We start from the raw sequence: 19,059 nt of genomic DNA, 5'->3' as shown, positions 1-19,059 counted from the left end.
AAGAAATGACGAGAAAACAGGACACATGTTTTTTCACTAGTTAGGATAGGTTTAGAAATAGTGGCCAGAAATATTGATCTTGTCACATATAAGTAGGCTTTATTTTTAGATATAACCATTGAATGAAGATGAATTTTGGTCCTTCACCATACACAGTTTCTAGGTCACTGACATACACAAGGTGCTTGGGAGCTTGACTGAAAAAAATCTATGATTACAAGTCAGTAGGAGTTAATGTTCACAGCAATCTTTTCTAATTGGGCATCCCCTGACAAGAAAATTTGTATGAAGCATGAGGAACACCAGGGAGTAGAGAAATTTTGAAAGAACACTGGTCACTTTCATTCCATGTGGCACATTATCATCTGAAAATTATTAAATACATTGTTATTCCTGTAAATATCATCTTTAGTTAGAAATCCTTCCTCTTATGGAAACTTTCCAGAAACTACAGGGAGTTAATTGTACTGATTTATAAAATAAAGAGAACACATGTAGACCACAAAGGGTGGTTCACACAAACACAAATGTTCAAACGTGCACTGTACATAGATGAGTATTCAAACACAGAAAAGGAGATCTACAAAAGGATAATGGTCTTCTCTCTATGGAAACTAAGGGCAGGTCTTCACTACCCGCCACATCGGCGGGTAGTGATCGATCTATCGGGGGTCGATTTAGCGCGTCTAGTGTAGACGCGATAAAATCAATCCCCGATTGTGCTCCCCGGAACTTCAGCTTGGGAGAGGCAGAAGCGGAGTCAACGGGGGAGCGGCAGCGGTCGACTCACCACCATCCTTACGGCCAGGTAAGATGACCTAAGATACGCCCACTTCAGCTACGCTATTTGCGTAGCTGAAGTTGCGTATATTAGGTTGACCTCCCCGCTAGTGTAGACCTGGGCTAAGTCTTCAGCTTTCTCTCTCTATTCCCAGGGCATGAGAAGGGGACCATAATGCATGAGTAAATTTTGAACCACTAAAACTACCTCTTTGTTAATTGTGGTTAAAGGCCTGCTGGCTTTGCTTCAGTACACAGGATGATCTTCTCTCTCTCAGGTCTATCTGAGTTGCATAATGAATGAATACATATGTTTGCAAAGGAATACTGGATAAAATCCAGTCCTGGTATAAATGGGAATAGTTGCACTTAAGTCAATCGAGTTGCACCCGCATACACCAGAGATTCATTTTCTCCACCATATCTCCCAAGAGGGAGGAGAATATAAAAAATTCTCCTGTCAGCCAAGCTGTTTCTAGGCACTGTTGACTGTACTTCTCAATTTCCCACAGTAAGGAAGTGCTACTCCCACACTACAAGTTGTAAAGGAGGTGAAAACTATGGCGGTTGAGACCACTGGGGCGAAGCATTGGTGTGAGGTTGCTTGAAGTGGTTGTTCACAAGTACAGAACTACTCGATTAACAGTATCTGCAGTCCAAAGCCTCTTTCTATTTGGGCCAAGTGAAAAGCTGACACATTCTAAAGCTCAATGCCAAACACCCTTTTAATTCTCCAACAGTTCACTAGCAGTTCTGCATAAAATGCTGGTTTCTCTTGGCTCCAAAGACAGCTTCACCTGCAGGGTTTCATTTTTCTCTTTGACACCTTGCTGTTGATTTTCCTTTAGAGCACAAAAAAAATCCCTCTCCAGCACCTCTCTCACAATTACACAATTGCTCCTTTGTGGTCTACGAAAGCCTTAATGATTGTATTTTATTTGATTGTAGATCTGATTAATTTTGAGTTTGTTTAATTTGCAATCTTTGCTGGGATCTCGAGGGCTGGGAATCAGAAAGCACACTGCACCACTGTACTTTGGACACTTCTAGTTTGCCAATTTGTTTCAAGCCTCATTTGATACAACAGCTATGAAACTGTAGTCCAAAAACAGCTCCACATTTATCAAGGCAAGGCACAATAATTGGTTTTGTTTTTGTTTTAAATTAACATGCCACTAGCTAAATTAATCTCTTTCTGCAATCTCTATGCCAAGGCCCTCAGTAAGACAGTGAATCTCACAAACACCAAGGTAAGGCAAGTCTGAAAGACCAACTTAGCAAGAAACAATGCATACTGCTGCTCTCTTTTTAGAGCAAAGAACTGAGGATGTGAGCATTTTGAATTGTATATACTGACATTTACTAGAGGTGGAAACTAAGATTTAGAAGAGTCTGTATGAGAATGTTATTTGTGGGAGGAGAGTGAAAAAGAGAGACATGTATCTTATCTGCACAACAGTTTTTATTTTCTTAAATATCTATTTGAAAGTCTACACCCTACAAAGCTGGGCAAAATTCATATTCTGCACTGCCTCTTGGGTGAAAGAAGGATGTGGATTACAAATATGTATTGTATAAATAAATGGAATTCCAACCTAAAATGAAAAATATTTGAGTGCTAAAGCAGAGAGGGATTTTGTTGTGGAGGGATGGAAAGAGATAGAATACATCCCCTCTTCAAACGGAAATCAAATGAAAAGCTGAAGAGTCAAGACAAAAGCAGCAGCAATGCTATAAAGTTTGAGAAACATAATAAGCCAGGGACAGGCACATGGGTCACTCATCATAGGGTGCAGAAATAAAACTTGCCTTGGAGTTTGAGTCAAACTGTGGATCAGGTAGAAAGTTCAAGGAAAAAAATAAAAAAGAAGCCAGCAGAGAAGTGCCTCATGACAGATGTGATGAACAGGAGTGGGACCAATAAATGATAATTGCAAATCACTTCTGAAAACAATCTCCCAACTTCTCTCTGTGCAGAATATACATATTCAAACTGACTGCCATCCCCAGAGGATCACAGGGTCAAACCAACACTTCTTCCTCCTATGTTGGCTGATTTTCATAAGCAGCTCTGCTGGTTGAGACCAGAGGTCAAGCTAATCAGTCTGTGGGGCATGAGGGGCAGTTTGCAACACTAACTGCAGGATGGAAACCAGAATGAGATATATAATCACACTCTTGAGCACAAATGCTTCAGCTTACAAGGCCCCTGTTTCTTTCTGTGGTCTAATGAAGACAGGGCTTCTGATGAAGCACTACAGAGCAGCAGTCACAACCAGCAGGAAGTGCATTCCAGTTAAAAAGAAAATAAATCCTGTGGCAAATGTAGTGAAAAGAGGCCATCTGACCTTTCCCTTCAGACAAAAAATACTAAATTATATAGTTCAGAAAAATGAGTAAATATTTTTCAATAATATAATTATTCCTGTGATTGTTCACTAGCGGCAGTGTAATGTATACCATTCAATTAGAACATAATTCATGACACATCTAACCTGTAGCTGGGCTCACTTTGTTACAATTCAGAGTTTACTGCATGGGCTGCACCACAATGCCTATATCCCACTTTGCTCCATTGTCTAACATACTTTCTTCTTTTGGACTAGATAGGGTTCTATTTTCAAAGAAAAAAAAAAGAGGATTGCACAGAGAGAATAAATGAATAGGTGACTGAACAGAAAGAGAATGATTTTCAAACTAGGAATGACCAGAAGATTTTGAAAAGCATTTTGTGGTGTATTATATATGGCACCGAGACACGATGGGCACATTAAAATGTAAACATGTTAGTTTAGATAACTGCATAGCATGGACATGCATCGGTTCCTCTAAGACTGTAATGTGAATTCTGGATTCTTTGAGAAATCAGTCACTTCTTTTGACTCTGTTCTTAGCTTTCTAGACATTAATTTTAAGGTCTGAAAACAGTAAAGATGGTTAGAACCAAACAACTCAGTCTTAATGCAGTAAAAACTGGGGGGGTGGAAGGCAAGTCCTGGGAGCCAATGATCTAGAACTTATAACCTCCAAGATGCTTCTGGAGCACATTTACCAAGTCCGTTTGGAGAAATTACTCCAAGTGTTAGAAGCCGACAACAATGCAATAGTTTTACTGGGGAATGCAACTGATGTCCAATTCCTGAACTATTACTTACTTGCGATGAGGAACTGGGTGGGTAAGTCACTTTACCTCTCTGGTCTCGGCTTACTCATTTGTAGAATGAGAATAGTATTTACCCACCTTTATAAAATACTTTAAGATATTCAGATGAAGGACTCTATAAGTGCAAATTATTATTATTATTATAACTACATAATTTTCTGATGTTGCTTAGTAGAGACCATAACTAGCCCAAGGTCATAGAAGGCCTCCTGCAAATAACAAAAGAGGGCCTCTTCATTTTTACAAGATCACAAAAACTACATGCATGTTAAAACCTGTTAACAATTGAGGGATAGAAGCGCATTGGTTGCCTCCATATATGCAAGTTCTGCGGGTATCTAGGACCAGTGGATTGAATAATTTGGACCTTTCACAATAAAAAGGATTTCCCTTATACTTATATAAACTACATGCAAAGTGGATTGATACTCGAACCCAAAGTTTCAGTAACTCTACAAGCAAAACTCAGTGTCAAGAGAAAAAGAACTGTGCCCATAAGAATTACGTGGATCAAAAAGGTTTTACTGATTTTGTTGAGACCAAATTAAAGACATCTTAATATTAATTTTAGACACAGATCCTCTATGATAAATCTGTAAATTACATGCTAGGTAGAAAATCAGCTACTGGTTTATAGAAAACTATAAGCTACGTAGAATGTCAGAAGAAGGCATTTGGAAAACAGATTTAGGCACACAGGAACTGTCATGCTATCTCAGACCATTGGTCAATCTAGTCTAGCATCCTGCTTCTATTTGTGGGCCAATATGAAAGATAACATCTCCACGTCTTCATAATTCACATAATAGTGTACTGTTACAAATTGGATTGGGGAGGAGGAGAAGGAGGAGAAGGCTTGTATTGAATCTTGCATGCAATCAGCTTATATGTGAAAGGATGATTTTTTGTACTGTGTCTCATGTGTTCTCTTATGGTTCCTGAATAAGCTGGTTTGACCAGCTCTTATGGACTGAACTCTGGCACATGCTCTCACATACAGATACTCCGCCCCAAAAAGCCTCACTCACCTGAAGTAACCTCTACCAGGAAAAAAAGAAAATTAAAAAAGGAGATTTCTCAAAAATTCCATGGACCTGCAGGTTGTTTTTCGTTTGTTTTAGTTTTAATACATCTATCTTAATAGTGATTTTTCTGCTGGCAAAATCCCACCAGAGGTATACCCCAGATTCCCATGCAAAGTGAGGGCACAGGTCATGGGAAGTGAGGACAGTTTGGAAGATCTCCCCAATACTTTAGCCACTGCATCTACTGTCGAGTTGCTGCAACTCATCCCCAAGATTCAAGGGAAAACCACCTGGCTCAGAGGTTATTTCTATTATTATTGCAAACTGACCCCACGGCTATGGAAAAAGGAATTTCAGATCAGCTCCAAAACTCATATGGTGTTAGGCTCTTCCTTATCCCTCTCTTTTTCAAAATACCACATTGCTATTTTAAAAATAATGAAAGAAAGAAAGAATGACTTACATATGCACAGCAGCCATATGAGCACATACAACCTTTGGGATTTCTCTCCTTGTATTTTGAACCATGTTGATGATGTCCGCATGGGATTTACAATGGCTCAAAGCTACTATTGTTCACACTACATTAAATCTACAATATATGCAATGAGATACCATAATATTTTCACTTGGAACTTTAAGTAACCCACAGTTTGGCTGTATTTAATGAAATATGCAGTGCTCTTAAGAGTTGATTTATACGAACCAATATTTACAGTGCACGTTTATCAAGAAGGAAAAAAAAACAGAGGAACCTATGATTCTTTTGACTTCAACAGAAAATCAAAAGTGCTTGATTTGGTTTAGTTCAGCAAGACCCCTGGAAACACCAAAATATTATGGGATTATAGATAGCGATGGGGTCAATGATGTGACTGAAATGTCCAGTTTAGGGAAAATACTATCAGTACCAGTACAGAGCCAAAAATAACTTCTGTTTTAAAAACAAAACAAAAAGGACAGGTGTGTGAAGAAAATAATTAAAAATGCCTCACTTCTAACAGAACTGCGTAATGTGTCTGATTACAGAGACTGTGAGAGTATAATAGGAATGTTTAGTGCTAAAGGATGAAGATGCAGAAAAAACAGGGAGAAAGGAGCAGATTGGCTAACTTTAGGGCTGTGTCACAAACAATCTAGGTTATTCAATGTCAGTCAGAATAACACTGCCTTTTCTTTAATTCTTTTGATAAACCAACATAAAACAATTTGACTAACCACCTCCAGAAAAAATGATTCCTCTCTTTCTGTGACAAAAGTGAAGATTTGCCTTACCAACTCTGTTCTGAACAGTAAGAGAGATTGGGCACTAATGACCTTCCAGATGTTATGCAGTACTGCACCTACCCTAAAGCTCATCTGCACACATGGATTCCCAGGATTGGGAAGGAAAAGAGGGACAATCATTCATGCACAGTAGCACTATGTAAATCTCCAGGAACAGTGGACAATAATATTCCAGCTCTTTGTATGCATATATAAATGTTTTTCAACAGATGGGAATTTTCAAGAGAATTTCTATGAGCATTCTGTAATAATATGAAAGGAAAAATGACCACAAGGTAGGCTAGACCTAACTGAAATACATACATCTATTCTAGCGAAGAAGCTTTCTGACCAGGTCATCTTCCCTCACTTAAAACAAACAAACAAACAAACAAAATAAATAAATATAAAAACCAGATTAAAATATTACAACAAGGTTTTTATTCTCAAGGCTGAGTTTGTGCACTCTCTTTTCATATTCTGACTTAAAAGCAGTCAAGTTGCATTGAATTGTCTTTCTAGAAACCTGGGTCCAGGAGCTACTGAAGGGATCAGTCACACTGAACTCATCCCCTGGAAAACAGATCCAGAAGAAAAAAATCTCCAGTGGAATAGCATGGAAACAAGAGCACAGTGTAACTAAATTCTCAGGAAGTTAACGGCTGAAAGAACCTCCTTTCCCAACTCCTCCCTACAACATTAACAGACTGAGCAATTACTGAGTGGAACAAACCCCTTTAACACCACCTGGTGCACTTTTCAGCAGTTGGTCTTGCTCCCAGGCCTGTCATGGCTCATTTAGATAGTACAGTGCATTCTCTCTATAAGGCTGTTCTGAGGGACCATGGAGTTCAAGATATAATGAGATATGGTGGTGTTTATCATGAGACAGAATGGAACTGTGAGCCATAGTGCCAGGATTTTAGTATCTGAAGAAGCCTTGGAACAAAAACCTTTTAAAGGAAGGCGAACTATAAAAACAAACAAACAATCTGTAGAAGATAAGAACAACTTTCTGGCAGTTAAAGATAAATGTGGTAAAGACAAATAGCCCTCTTTCTATCTAGGCACATGTGAGGTGGTACCATACTTACACGATTCATTACAGATACCATTTAATTGCTTCAAAGATCACCCTTACTGTGAACTTTTGAGACCAAAATTCACAATACAGTTGGCTTATGCCAAATCATTCGATTAAGAGAGTTTTGTGCTATTGTCCACAACCAGGTTAATCATCATTTGACCTGTTCTAGGGTCCAGAAACCTTTTACTGTTGATATCACCAGCACAATCATTCTCCACCACATGCCAATATTTATTTCACTGGAGACAAAGTGGTAAACTGTCCACAGTGGTGACCTTGTGCTGAGCATCTTTAGAGGGTGCTTATAGGCTGAATCTAACAGACAGTGTAGAAAAGCAATTGAAGTAAACAAAGTCAGAGCCCCCAAACAAAAAACACGAGGAAAAAATATATATAGGGTTTTCAAATGAGACTTTTTAACAACACATTTTATAACAGTAATGAGAACTGAAGCATTCAGACTAGGGTGCAAAACTGTTTTTTTCTGGGTTGCAAAAGTAACCTCCAGAGACCACTAATGCCAGAAAACATGCAAAATCCATACACACAGAGTATATATACACAGACACACAGTAGGTGAACACTACACACATTCTTTGTTTTCCATATGATTCTGAGAAATTCGTTCTGAGAGACTCAGCATTTTCACAATCATGATATTGCCATTGATCTGAACTCAATATACATGTTTTCTGCAATTTGGAAAGGGACAACTTTTCATATTTCAGGACTTCGCAATTAAAATGTTTACTGTTCAGGTGTCAAAATCTAATAGGATAACTACTTCCAAAGAAAAAAAAATGTATACATTTTATACTAGAAAATTAAAGGAGACAAAATGCAGTAGCAATATCCTGTATGTGTCATTTTCACCAAGTGCCCTCCCTTCCATAAGAGACATTTTCAGTCAGAAAACTAGGGCCTGGTCTACATTAAAAAGTTATGTCAACCCAGCTACGTTGCTCGGAGTGTGAAAAATCCACATCCCTGTGTGATGTAGTTAAGCTGACCTAAGCCTCAGTGTAGACAGTGCCAGGTCAATGGAAGAATTCCTCTGTTGAGCTAAGCTACCACTTCTTAGGGAGGTGGATTACCTACTCTGATCGGAGAACCCCTCCTGTTGGTGTAGGTAGTGTCTACACTGACGCACTACTGCAGCTGTGCTGCTGTAGCATTTCAAGTGTAGACAAGCCCTAAGACTATGAGGGAAATAGACGCAGGCATATGTGGTTATTCAAGTCTGTCCCAAACAGTAGTTTCCAAAGACGCACACTGCCCCCTATAGGATTCTGGCTTATTTAAAATTAAACAAAATAATTACAGGTGAAGTGATGGCTACCATTGTTTTGTAAAGACTTGTCAGGGCATTAAATGCCAAGTGGCCCATCTAACATATATCCCAGTATACAGTGGGATGGAGGGTTTTTGCTTGGCACTGGAAGTTACACATTGTAGATGTCATGTTAAAACAATATTGCTATATAGAATAGGAAGACAATGTGAAGTGACTGCATTCTACACCCACAATTGTTGACATATGTAGACCGCTTGCAAGCCTCTCCTGCAGTAAAGAATCCATTTTCTCTATTGCTCTGGAGGAATAAAGTGCATATAAGTGAAAAGTACAATGAATACTTTTCACAGTGACCGTTACCAATAAAAGTGGCATCTTTAATTTCGAAGAATCTTAAAGCAGAGTGGCAGCTTTTGAGCAGCTAACAAGCCTTGGTCAAAGTGTCTAAACATCTTGTAATCAGATGTATATCCCAGTAGTATGTGTGTATATTACATCATTTTATTATATATAATGTATATAAGTTCACAAATAAATTTATTGATCAGCTTCCTAGCTTATATACCCGCGCACATACACACACACGCGCTCACCAAATGGAAACCAACAAGAAAATGCCTGAGATTAATTCTCATGGGATCAGATGTAAAAATGACAGAGATCAATTCTCATCAGATCAGCAAGGTAACAGCACTAATTTAAAAATCTTTAAATAACCCAAACAGAGATAATTCTTTAGATGCTATGGGAACTTAATAGAAATAACTCAAAACAAGAAAGACTCATTCAAATATTAAAGTGGAGTTTGCTTAAATGAACAAATGCTAAAGAATCCAAAATCAAGTCCAACACGCTCCATTCATAATGCATGCATTAAAAAAACAACCAAATCCATACCTCACCCAAAAAAAAAACTAAAACAAAAAACTTTATTAAAAAATCAGTTAATTTAGTTTTCATTACTAACAGAAGACACCAATTTGAAGACTGAAGTCCTCAATTTATCCTTAGAATAAACTGAGTCTAGATGGTGGCAGTTTGACGAGTAAATGGAGGCCAGCCAAGCCTGAAGGGGCCTGAGGGATAGCCTTGCATCCTGCACCACGTGCGTGCATGAGGCCAGGTGACCTAAAAGTCTCAGACAGAAATACACTGTCGTAATGGGGTGATTCTTGACATGTGTTATTAGTGACATGATAGTGTGATACCGGACTTCTGGGAGGAAGGCCTTGGCCTGGGTGGAGTTGAGAACTGCTCTGATAAACTCTATCCTCAGCACCGGAGTGAGGATAGACTTCTGCTCATTTATTAGCAGGCCCATGGCCTGGAAAGTCAACTGTATGAGGTGGATGCTGGACTCTACCTGAGCCTTGGACCGGTCAACTAGCCAGGTACAGGTACAGGTAGACTTGCACCACCACCCGTCTTCTCAGGAAGGTCTGCCGCTATCGCCATGACTTTGTAAACACCTGTGGGGCTGCCGACTGACTGAATGGGAGAACTGCGAATTGGTAGTGGGCCTGGTTCACGACAAACCTCAGATACCTTTTGTGGCCTTAGAAGATGGAAATGTGATGATTGGTGTCCTTTATATTGAGGGTGGCGTACCGGTCCCCGGCATCCAGGGAGGGGATAATGGAAGTCAGTGGATCATGTGGAACTTCAGTTTCTTGAGTCAGCACAGGTCTAGAATAGGTCTGAGACTGCCCATGGCTTTCAGAATTAGGAAACAACGGTAGTAAAACTCCTTCCCTTTTAAATTCTGTGGAACCTCTTCCATAGCTCCTACTTGGAGGAGATCTTGTACCTCCTGGACTAGAAGATGCTCATGAAAGGGGTCCCTTAAGAGGGATGGGAGGGAGGGTTGGTAGAAATAAATTGGAGTGTATAACCCATTTCTATGGAGTTCCATACCCAACAGTCTGTGGTGAAATGAGAACACGCTGTGCTAAGTGGGACAGGTGGTCCGAAAATAAAGGGGACCCGGGGTCTGGCACAGGAACTGGTATAACGGCCTCAGGTGTGCCATCAAAAGGTCTGTTTCAAGCCCCCTGGGTGTCTGGGCAGAGCAGATTCTTGCACACAGGCAGATGGGAGTGGATATCTGCACTTAAAAAAACCTGCTCCGTCTCCTCTGCAAGTCCTGACAGGATAATGGGGCAGAGAACTGGGAGTGCTGCTGAGGCCTGTCATGCTTTCTCAAAGTTGCTGGGGTATATAGTCCCAGGGACTTAAAGGTAACTCTGAAGACCTTCAGCACATGGAGCTTCGCATCCATCTGCTCCAAAAAGAGCAAAGCCCCTTTGAAAGGGAGGTCCTGAAGGGATTGCTGGACCTCTGTTGGTAGACCAGAGGACTGTAGCCATGAGCTCCTAGGAGTGGCAACAGTGGAGGCCATGGACCTGGGTGCTGAGTCCACCACATTCAGGGCTGCCTACAAGGAGGCTCTGGCTATTACCTTTCCCTTCTTCACCAGCGAGGAGAACTTTTGCCTGGACTCTTGGGGGAATGAGTCTTTGAACTTCAACATGGAGTTCCACACACTGAAGTCATCTGCCCAGCAACACCTGCTGGTTGGCGATCCTGAACTGTAGTCCACCAGTAGAATAAACCTTTCTACCAAAAAGATCCAGGTTTTTTTTAGTCTTTTGCTTTAGGTGTCGCCCCTTGTAGGCCATGCCTCTCCTTTTCACTGGCCACAGAGACCACCAGGGACCCCAGTGGGGATGAGAGTATAGGAACTCATGACTCTGGGTGGGCACAAAGTACTATTGTGTGGCTCTTTTTGAGGTGGTGGGGAAGGGAGGCGGGAGTTTGCCACAGAACTTTCACACGATCCATAACGGCTTCATTGAGAGGTAGGGCCACTTTTGATGGGCCTGCAGCGACTAGGATGTTGACCAGGCTATGGGAGGATTCTTTTACTACCTTACCTTGCAAGCTTAAATTCAAGATCAACATCTTTAGCAGCACGTGGTGGGCCTTGAAGTCGTCTTGAGAGAGTGACATGCCTACCACACCACCTTGTCTGGGGAGGAGGCGGCCTGCACCAGCAGGTGGCCCTCCTCCTTCTGTGTGGACAGGATCCCGCAGATCTGGATCATGAAGGTCGATAACAATTGGATGGAGGTGCCTTTTTCTCAGAGGCCACTGACTATCTGTGTGTTGAGTGGGGTCCTGGCCTGGGGGGAATCCCCACATGTTCCAAAAGGATTGGCATAGGTCAGTGACCACTGAGCCAAGCACTTGATGGTACTCCTGTGCCTGAGTCCATGGAGGAGTAGAGCTGACTGGAGGGATAACAAAGGCAACTCCTTGGACAAGAGGAGTACAACCCAATCTCCGACTCAGATGATGAGTCCTCCTTTGGGGACCGTGGAGGTGCAGTTTCTATTGGTGCCAGGTTGGGTAAGCTTGCACCAGGGCCACCAAGGACCGTTTCCTTTTGGGCAGTACTGTGGGGCGCAGAACTGGATGGCAGATAGGGGTGACGTGCTCTGTCCTGCCCACTGGCACCAAGGATGCCAACTCTTGTACTGCCGGTGACAGGAGTACCGAGAATGCCAGCAAGTCTCTGGCCACGGCAAACACCTCTGGAGTGGACGGCACCATGATAGCGCTGGTGCTGAGCTGTCCCTCTGGTGCTGATGGCTCATCTGGGACCAGACTCAATGCGAACAGACCAGGGTCAATGGGGCTGCCTGTGATGCCAAGGCAGAAAAGTGGCTTGACTTAAGTAGCATTCTGCTCTGCTCTTCATGCCTGGCCTTCTTTAGAGTAGGGGAACGTCCCCTCTCGGCCATCTGCTTCTTATGCTTCTTTCTTGGCACCGGGGATGGTGAATGGTGCTGGGACTCCTGCACGGAGAGAGAAGTGCTCCGCAACAACCCTGAGGTAATCTGTGCTGAGTCTGAATGCCGTTTCCATCAATAGGAACTTTAACCTTGCCTCCTGGTCCTCTTAAACTTGTGGCAGATCTGACAGCGATTCCCTATGTGAGCATCCCCCAAGCACTTTAGGCAACGAGAGTGCAGGTCGCTCAAAGGCAGAGCTTTGTTGCAGGAGGCACAGGGCTTGAAGCTCGGTGACCAAGGCACCGGGAATGGACAAAACTCCACTAACTGACAGAGAAGTGCCAACTAAACTTACCTAACAAAACAAATAACTATTTACACTGCAACTATACACAATATGAAGAAATGAAGAACAATGAAACCCCTGAGAACAGTTTGCCGCAGCAAGGACAGCAGTTCCAGCGACCATCACGGATGGTAAGAAGGACCTGAGGTGGTGCGGGGTCAGCTGGGTCCTTTATTCCGGTGCTATGAGCATGCAGCACCACAGGGTGCCAGAGTTGACGCGATAGGTACCACTGAGGGAAAAATTTCCAGAAACTCTGCTTGGGGCGCATACACACCTACAGTGGAATGGACATGTGCGAGCGCTCGAAGAATAACATTTAAGTTGCAGTCAACCACTTGAAAGTTAAGAAATGCTAGAATTTAGGCTTCCTATACAACCTTAATTCTGCTCCTTTAACCTTAATCACAATGCACATGCCTAAGATTCTGTCATGGGTATTTTTAGTAAAAGTCAGGGACAGGTTGTGGGAATAAACAAAAATTCATGGAAGCCCATGACCTGTCCCTGACACCTACTAAAAATACCCTGTGACTGGGGGAGGAGCCAAGTGCCAAGGCTTGCAGCTGCTCCAGCCCTGCCATTGCTCCTGTGGCACAGGCTGACCGGGGATGCTCCAGGCCCAGAGGGGCTGACCCAACCCCAGCTGCTGCTCCAACTGGCTGGGGACTGCTGCTCTGGCTGTTCTGCCCCCATTCTAGCGGCCCCAGGGCTGGCAGCTGGCCAGCTGTTGCAGGAGCCACTGTTCTGGTGGCCCCAGGGATGACCGCTGGCCAGCTGTTCCGGAGGCCACTACTCCATGGCCCTCGGTCTGGCCACCAGTCAGCTGTTCTGGGGGCCGCTGCTCTGACGGCTGCTTCAGCCCTGCCCCAGAAGTCACGGTGATCCTGGAAAATCATGGAATCTGTGACCTCCGTGACAGAATCATACCCTTAATTATGATACAATCTTTAATTACAGAACTATATCATGTTTTTCCATAGGACCCTTGCCTTATTCAGTGGACAGACTGGACAGTGCTTGGGTAATGAGGCTGCTGTTCAATATTTCTTTGAGGCTCATTACTCTGTGTGGCACCTACCTTTATTTACTCCATGCAACCGAAACTCTGCAGTGAACACAGAATTATTCATTTCTTTTCTAGAGCATTTACCACCTATAGTGTGTGAGTGCCTCATAAATATTAATGAATTTATTTCCATGATGAGATAAGAAATCATCATCATAATTTTACAAATTGGGAAACTGAGACAAGAGACTTGCCTGATGCTACACAATGAATCAGTAAGAAAGCCAGAATTAGAACTCAGGACCTTCTTGACTCCCAACCCTATGCTCATACCTCCAGACAACACTGCCTTACCGCCAGAAATACTGAGCACACACAGTTCCCATTGACTTTTGTGTCAATTGTGAGTGCTCAGCTCTTCTACAAATCAGGTCCCAGGTGTCTGAAATTGGGCACTTAGAAAATGAGCACATACAATTAGTGGCCATCTGCCAAAATTTTTGGTTTAAGTGACTTGCATAGCACCACACAGGAATTCTGCGGCAGGGCTAGAAGAGAGTCCTCCCGTACGCATTCACCTGCGTTGGCAACCTATCTCTTCTAGCAGCCCTTTGCCTCATTCTCTGTACACATTCCAACTTGTAGAACAAATGAGGCAGAAAAAAACCCTAATTTGCTGCTACACAAGCCTGACTCATTCTCTGACTACTGTCCATTCTATATACTGAATGAGGCAGGTATCCTGTGGAAAAAATAGTATGCATTTGTGTAATTAAAGATACTATCATAATGCATACACACAAGGGGGTTGAACTAAGGTTGCATGAGCAACCTAAATAATGGCATTTCCTAACCTTTAAGTGTTTGATTTTATAATCTAAATGATGTTCTTTCAGAAGAGATTTTGTATATAATGTCATAGGTTGTTATTAGCTGTGTGTTTTTTTTTTTTCTTTTTAAAGAAAAAAGTAAAAACAAGTTCTTTACGTACAACTGTAATAACTGCCCCATTATCCATCATCATCAGGGCTTGAACTAAGAAACTTTGGCATTGTATCACAGAGTTCTGCATCACTTGAGTTACAGGACTATATACATTAATGGCCTACAGGAGAAAGTTGTTATCTTGTGGGATGGGGTGGGAGATAGGCTGCTGAGGCCATGTTCTGAATCTGGGAGGGCAGCAGGAGGGGAACTCTTGCCTTGGCTCTCTTTCCTCCAGTAGGGATACATGTGTGTGGAGGGAAACTCCTGCCCAATATAATCCCCCCAGAGAATGGGGCAGGAGAGGCTACTGGGACCTTTTGCTGAATCTAGGGGAGCCTAGTCTGATTTCTTTCCCCCTCTACGTCCCAAAGCTGTTCCATCAGCAGTATGGCAGTCTGTTACCAGAGTTCTCCGTGCTGCTGCTTTGGCAGTGGCATGGGTCCAGCCTTAGATTAGACTGTTTGTGTTCAGTTATTTTTGCATGTTGCCAAAATATTGATGACAATGCACGGAACAGAAGGGAAATGGTGATTTTCAACAATTTATAACCCAAGACTAAAAAGAATTGAATAGGACAAAAAATAGGCATTTCACTGGCTCAAAGGCTTTCTCCCTGCCAATTTTTAAAGACCTGCTGCAAACACTGGAGGGGTCAGAGTTTCTCAAAAAGGTCACTAGTATCTTTTATAATGGAAAATGTTAGGCAACCTAAATATAGGAATCCCTACCAGCTTCCTCTATTAATGAGTTACAACAAAATGTAAATCCCAGAGTCAGATGAATAAGGGTATAGGAGAGAATCATTTTCTCTAGGGACTGGATTTCCGCCTTTGCAGCAGTTCACATTGTGGTATACGTGTATTTTAATAAGCGTATTATTCCCCCACTAGTATAGAAAGACTCACGCAAAACTATATAGTCCATTGAATAAACACAAATTCTACTCTGAGTAACAATTTTGTAAATGCGTATTATCTCTGTAACAGACTGTCTAGCATACTTATCTTTTCTACTTTGAAGATTGTTGCTATAACCTGAAGTTAGCATTTAAGTCATCTATATGAGGCGCACACACTCAAATCCATGCTTAGATCCCTTAATGAATTATTGTACAATCAGCAAACAACTATAGCTTGTGTTTAAGAATACCAAAACCAGGTGGATTATAGTATATTTACTCAAGAAAAGGTACTTTTCAGTTGAGGAAGTACAGATTCTATACTGAAGTATTACATTTAAGAATACTCTTGGCACAGCTTGAAAACAGCAGAAGAGAGTCCTTTTCAAAAGCTATTTAAAAATAACTGATCCTGGTCTCACATTTCATGCATCAGTCTAGTCCTGAGCACATTTTTATGGTTGAGTTGAACCTCTGACTTGAGGGGATATAACAAACACTCCAAAACTTCTGTAGCACATTCACTACAATATCAAACAAGAAAACCCTTCAGAAAATATGGCAATTAAAAATTAAAAATAAAGGTGGCCTTGCTTCAACCACTCAAGCCAAAAGAGGTGAGTTACAAACTGCAGTACACTCTCTAGTTTATCTGAGAAGTATTTTTAAGTTTTCCAGTCTCAGTTTTCAGCAGTAACTCTCTTTCTCTTCAAAAGCAGTAGATTGTGAAGGTTGAACAGGAAAGGGTACACTGCAGTTCTTTCTTATAAATGTAAGGTATTATTTTATGGATTGGGAGACAATAGTAGAGACTTGTCCATAGTAAAGAGGCTTATGGTAAGGGTGCATTCTAACGTACTGAGGTTTAGATGCCTTTGTCAGCTTTACAGAACTTTAAGGAAGACTAAAGAAGTCTACAACATGTTCAACTACTTCAATGTACAAATTTAATGCTTTTTCCGTCTCTGTCCATGTGTTGACAGCATTAATTTTCTCTCTCACGCTCTCCTCCCTACTTAGGTCACAATGGATCTACCAGTTTATTTGGTTCCTGAGACTCACTTTCACTCTATGCAATAACTTTCCAACAATAACTAACTAGTTAAGATAGGTCATCATTTAAAAGAAGTGAGTGGTATGTTAAAGGTACTACAGCTACCCAATTCCAAGTACATTTCAGGATATACTGAATATTGTATATATTTTAATGAGAAGGTTTGGCGCAGCAATTTGGCAGGAGAGAGTGTTGCTAGAAGATTGGATATGGGATGTATCTCAAGTTACTTTGGATTCCCACATCAACTTAAGAGCTATTCCTCCCATCCCCCAATACATCAACTCTCAAGGCAGTGAAATTTATAAGTCAATAAATGTTTTAACTAAAAAGTATGTTTTTTAAGCACTGCAGTCTTGCAGTGTCCCAGTGCCAGATCTAGGTCAGACTGTATTAGGTAGCTGAATATGAAGCTGTAGTGGGGTGGTCACCCGCTCCTGTCCTGAGGGGCTTAGAACAGCCCAGAGAGGGCTGTGGCTGGGGCAAGCAGCTCCCAGGCTGATTGGGGAAGTAGGCAGAGCTGGGAGCCACGCCCCAAACAGACCACAGCCGGCCCCTATAAAAAGGCTTTGAGCCAGGAACTGGCAGACTCCCTCTGCCTTTAGAGGGAGAAGGGCCTGGGTGCTGGGGAGTGTACCTGGGTACCTAAGGTGGAGCAGGGCTGGGGAGCTCTGGCCTGGAACCTCCCAGGCTGCTGGCCTAGTTCAAGGCCAATGGGTATTGGAGGTTGCTGAGGGCAGGCAGAGGCAGCAGGTCCAAACCCTCCTTGCCAGTGATGAGTGGCTTATACTGCAGTCTGCCCCAAGGAATGGGGGCTAGTTGGTGACTGGCAGTAGCCACGACTGAGGCAAGGCGGGGATAGAGGGTTGGGGGTTCCCTGGGTGGGGAGACCCTGAGACTGAGGGGTATTGCTAGGGGGCAGCACCCCAAAGACAAGGGACACCGGGTCCAGGGAGGGACACAGTGGGCCAGCGACAAGCGGGACACCGGCCTGCAGAGGGCGCACAAGCTGGAAAAGAGCTAATTCCTGAGACGACCAGCAGGAGATGCCGCAGGGGTGAGTCCTGCATCGCCACAGAAGCCATATTGAAGAGTGTGGGCTCTTAAGTTAGAGCTTCAAGACTCGAGCCACCTCTCTTTCCATTTTGTAAGAGCTGTTTTTCTATCATTTCTTTTCTTTTTTCAAAAAGGAAAGAGGTTAACACAGAAAAGTTAACTAAATAAATAATGGCTCAAAAAACCACAGTGGAGGAACCACTGCAAGTCCTGCCAACAAAAATATTCCTTCTCTTCAGGGCTGGCTAAACAATTGAAAGTGTTTTTAATGAACTGCCGGCAGTGCTATCCGTCATTGCACTAAATGGATTCATGCCTCCCTAAACTAAAGATAACCATTTATCTGTAAGGGAGGTCAGAATTTAGGAAGTATTTAAGTCTTAGAAATCTAATCCCACACCTTTCCCCAACACTTCAATGCTTGGCCATACTAAAGACTCCTTGTGTGAGGGGTGGCAGCGAAAAACATACACAAGTTCAAACTCAACTTCAGTTAGGTTTCAGCAGTGCCAATGAACCAGTCACATGATCTTGAAAAATCTTCATCTGGCAATACAGCAGCTGTGCTTTGATTCAGGAGATTACTGTTACCTTGGTACTTACTTTTATCCTTGTCTTTCCTTCCCTTCTATTGATTGCTACACTTACTGATGCCTTGCCTTAAGTTACATTGTATGCTCTTCAAAGTAGAGCCCATGTCTTATTGAGAATTCATATAGCACACAAGACAATGGGGCCATGATTCTGATTTAGGGCCTTTGGGAACTAATGAAAATAATATCACCAATGTATAGGAAGAAAGTGGATGACAAGGGAGGAAAAATATGTATTTCGTTCCAGTAGAAAATCTAGTCCTAGTCATGTACACAGCTTTTGGTCAGATGGTTCCTTTGAAGCTTTGAGTGAGAACACAGATAACTGTAATTCTCTGTAGAGAAGTGCAATTTAGTAACTGTCTTTAGATCACCAAAAGCAGAGGTAAAAGGAGAAGTGAGGGGATGTCAATACAGTGCAGGCATAAGGAATGGAAATAAATACTCACTTCATCTCCAGAACCTCCTCCAAATGTTTCCTCCTCTCTGCTCGTAGGTTGGTTAAATGGGTCTCCTTCTCAGCTAAAGACTGCTGGGTAGAGGACAGCTTTGCTTTCATGGACTCCAGTTCTTGCTTCACTTTCTCCATAGCCATCATCAACTCCTCTACCTAAGAGTTTTTTGTTTTGGTTTATTTTTTGGGGTGGGGGCAAAAGGGAGGAAGAAGAGGAAAGACAGAAAAACAGTACAACATGATGAATAGAAAT

The 19,059-nt window shown here is 42.2% G+C and overlaps 1 protein-coding gene across 5 annotated transcripts in view; it reads right to left on the bottom strand.

The window, feature by feature from the left end:
* The window catches only part of ERC1 (ELKS/RAB6-interacting/CAST family member 1), a 539,904-nt gene that overhangs the window by 188,639 nt on the left and 332,206 nt on the right, over positions 1 to 19,059 (bottom strand). For all 5 annotated transcript variants that reach the window (XM_054035177.1, XM_054035195.1, XM_054035205.1 and 2 more), the window contains one exon: positions 18,802 to 18,962. In XM_054035177.1, the coding sequence (XP_053891152.1) occupies positions 18,802 to 18,962 (161 nt within the window). The remainder of the gene's footprint in view (positions 1 to 18,801; positions 18,963 to 19,059) is intronic.

Source organism: Malaclemys terrapin, chromosome 1, assembly GCF_027887155.1.
Source record: "Malaclemys terrapin pileata isolate rMalTer1 chromosome 1, rMalTer1.hap1, whole genome shotgun sequence".
In the NCBI taxonomy this organism is placed as follows: Eukaryota; Metazoa; Chordata; order Testudines; family Emydidae; genus Malaclemys; species Malaclemys terrapin.
The sequence above is the reverse complement of the archived record's forward strand: the minus strand, read 5'-3'. Positions and strand labels throughout refer to the sequence as shown.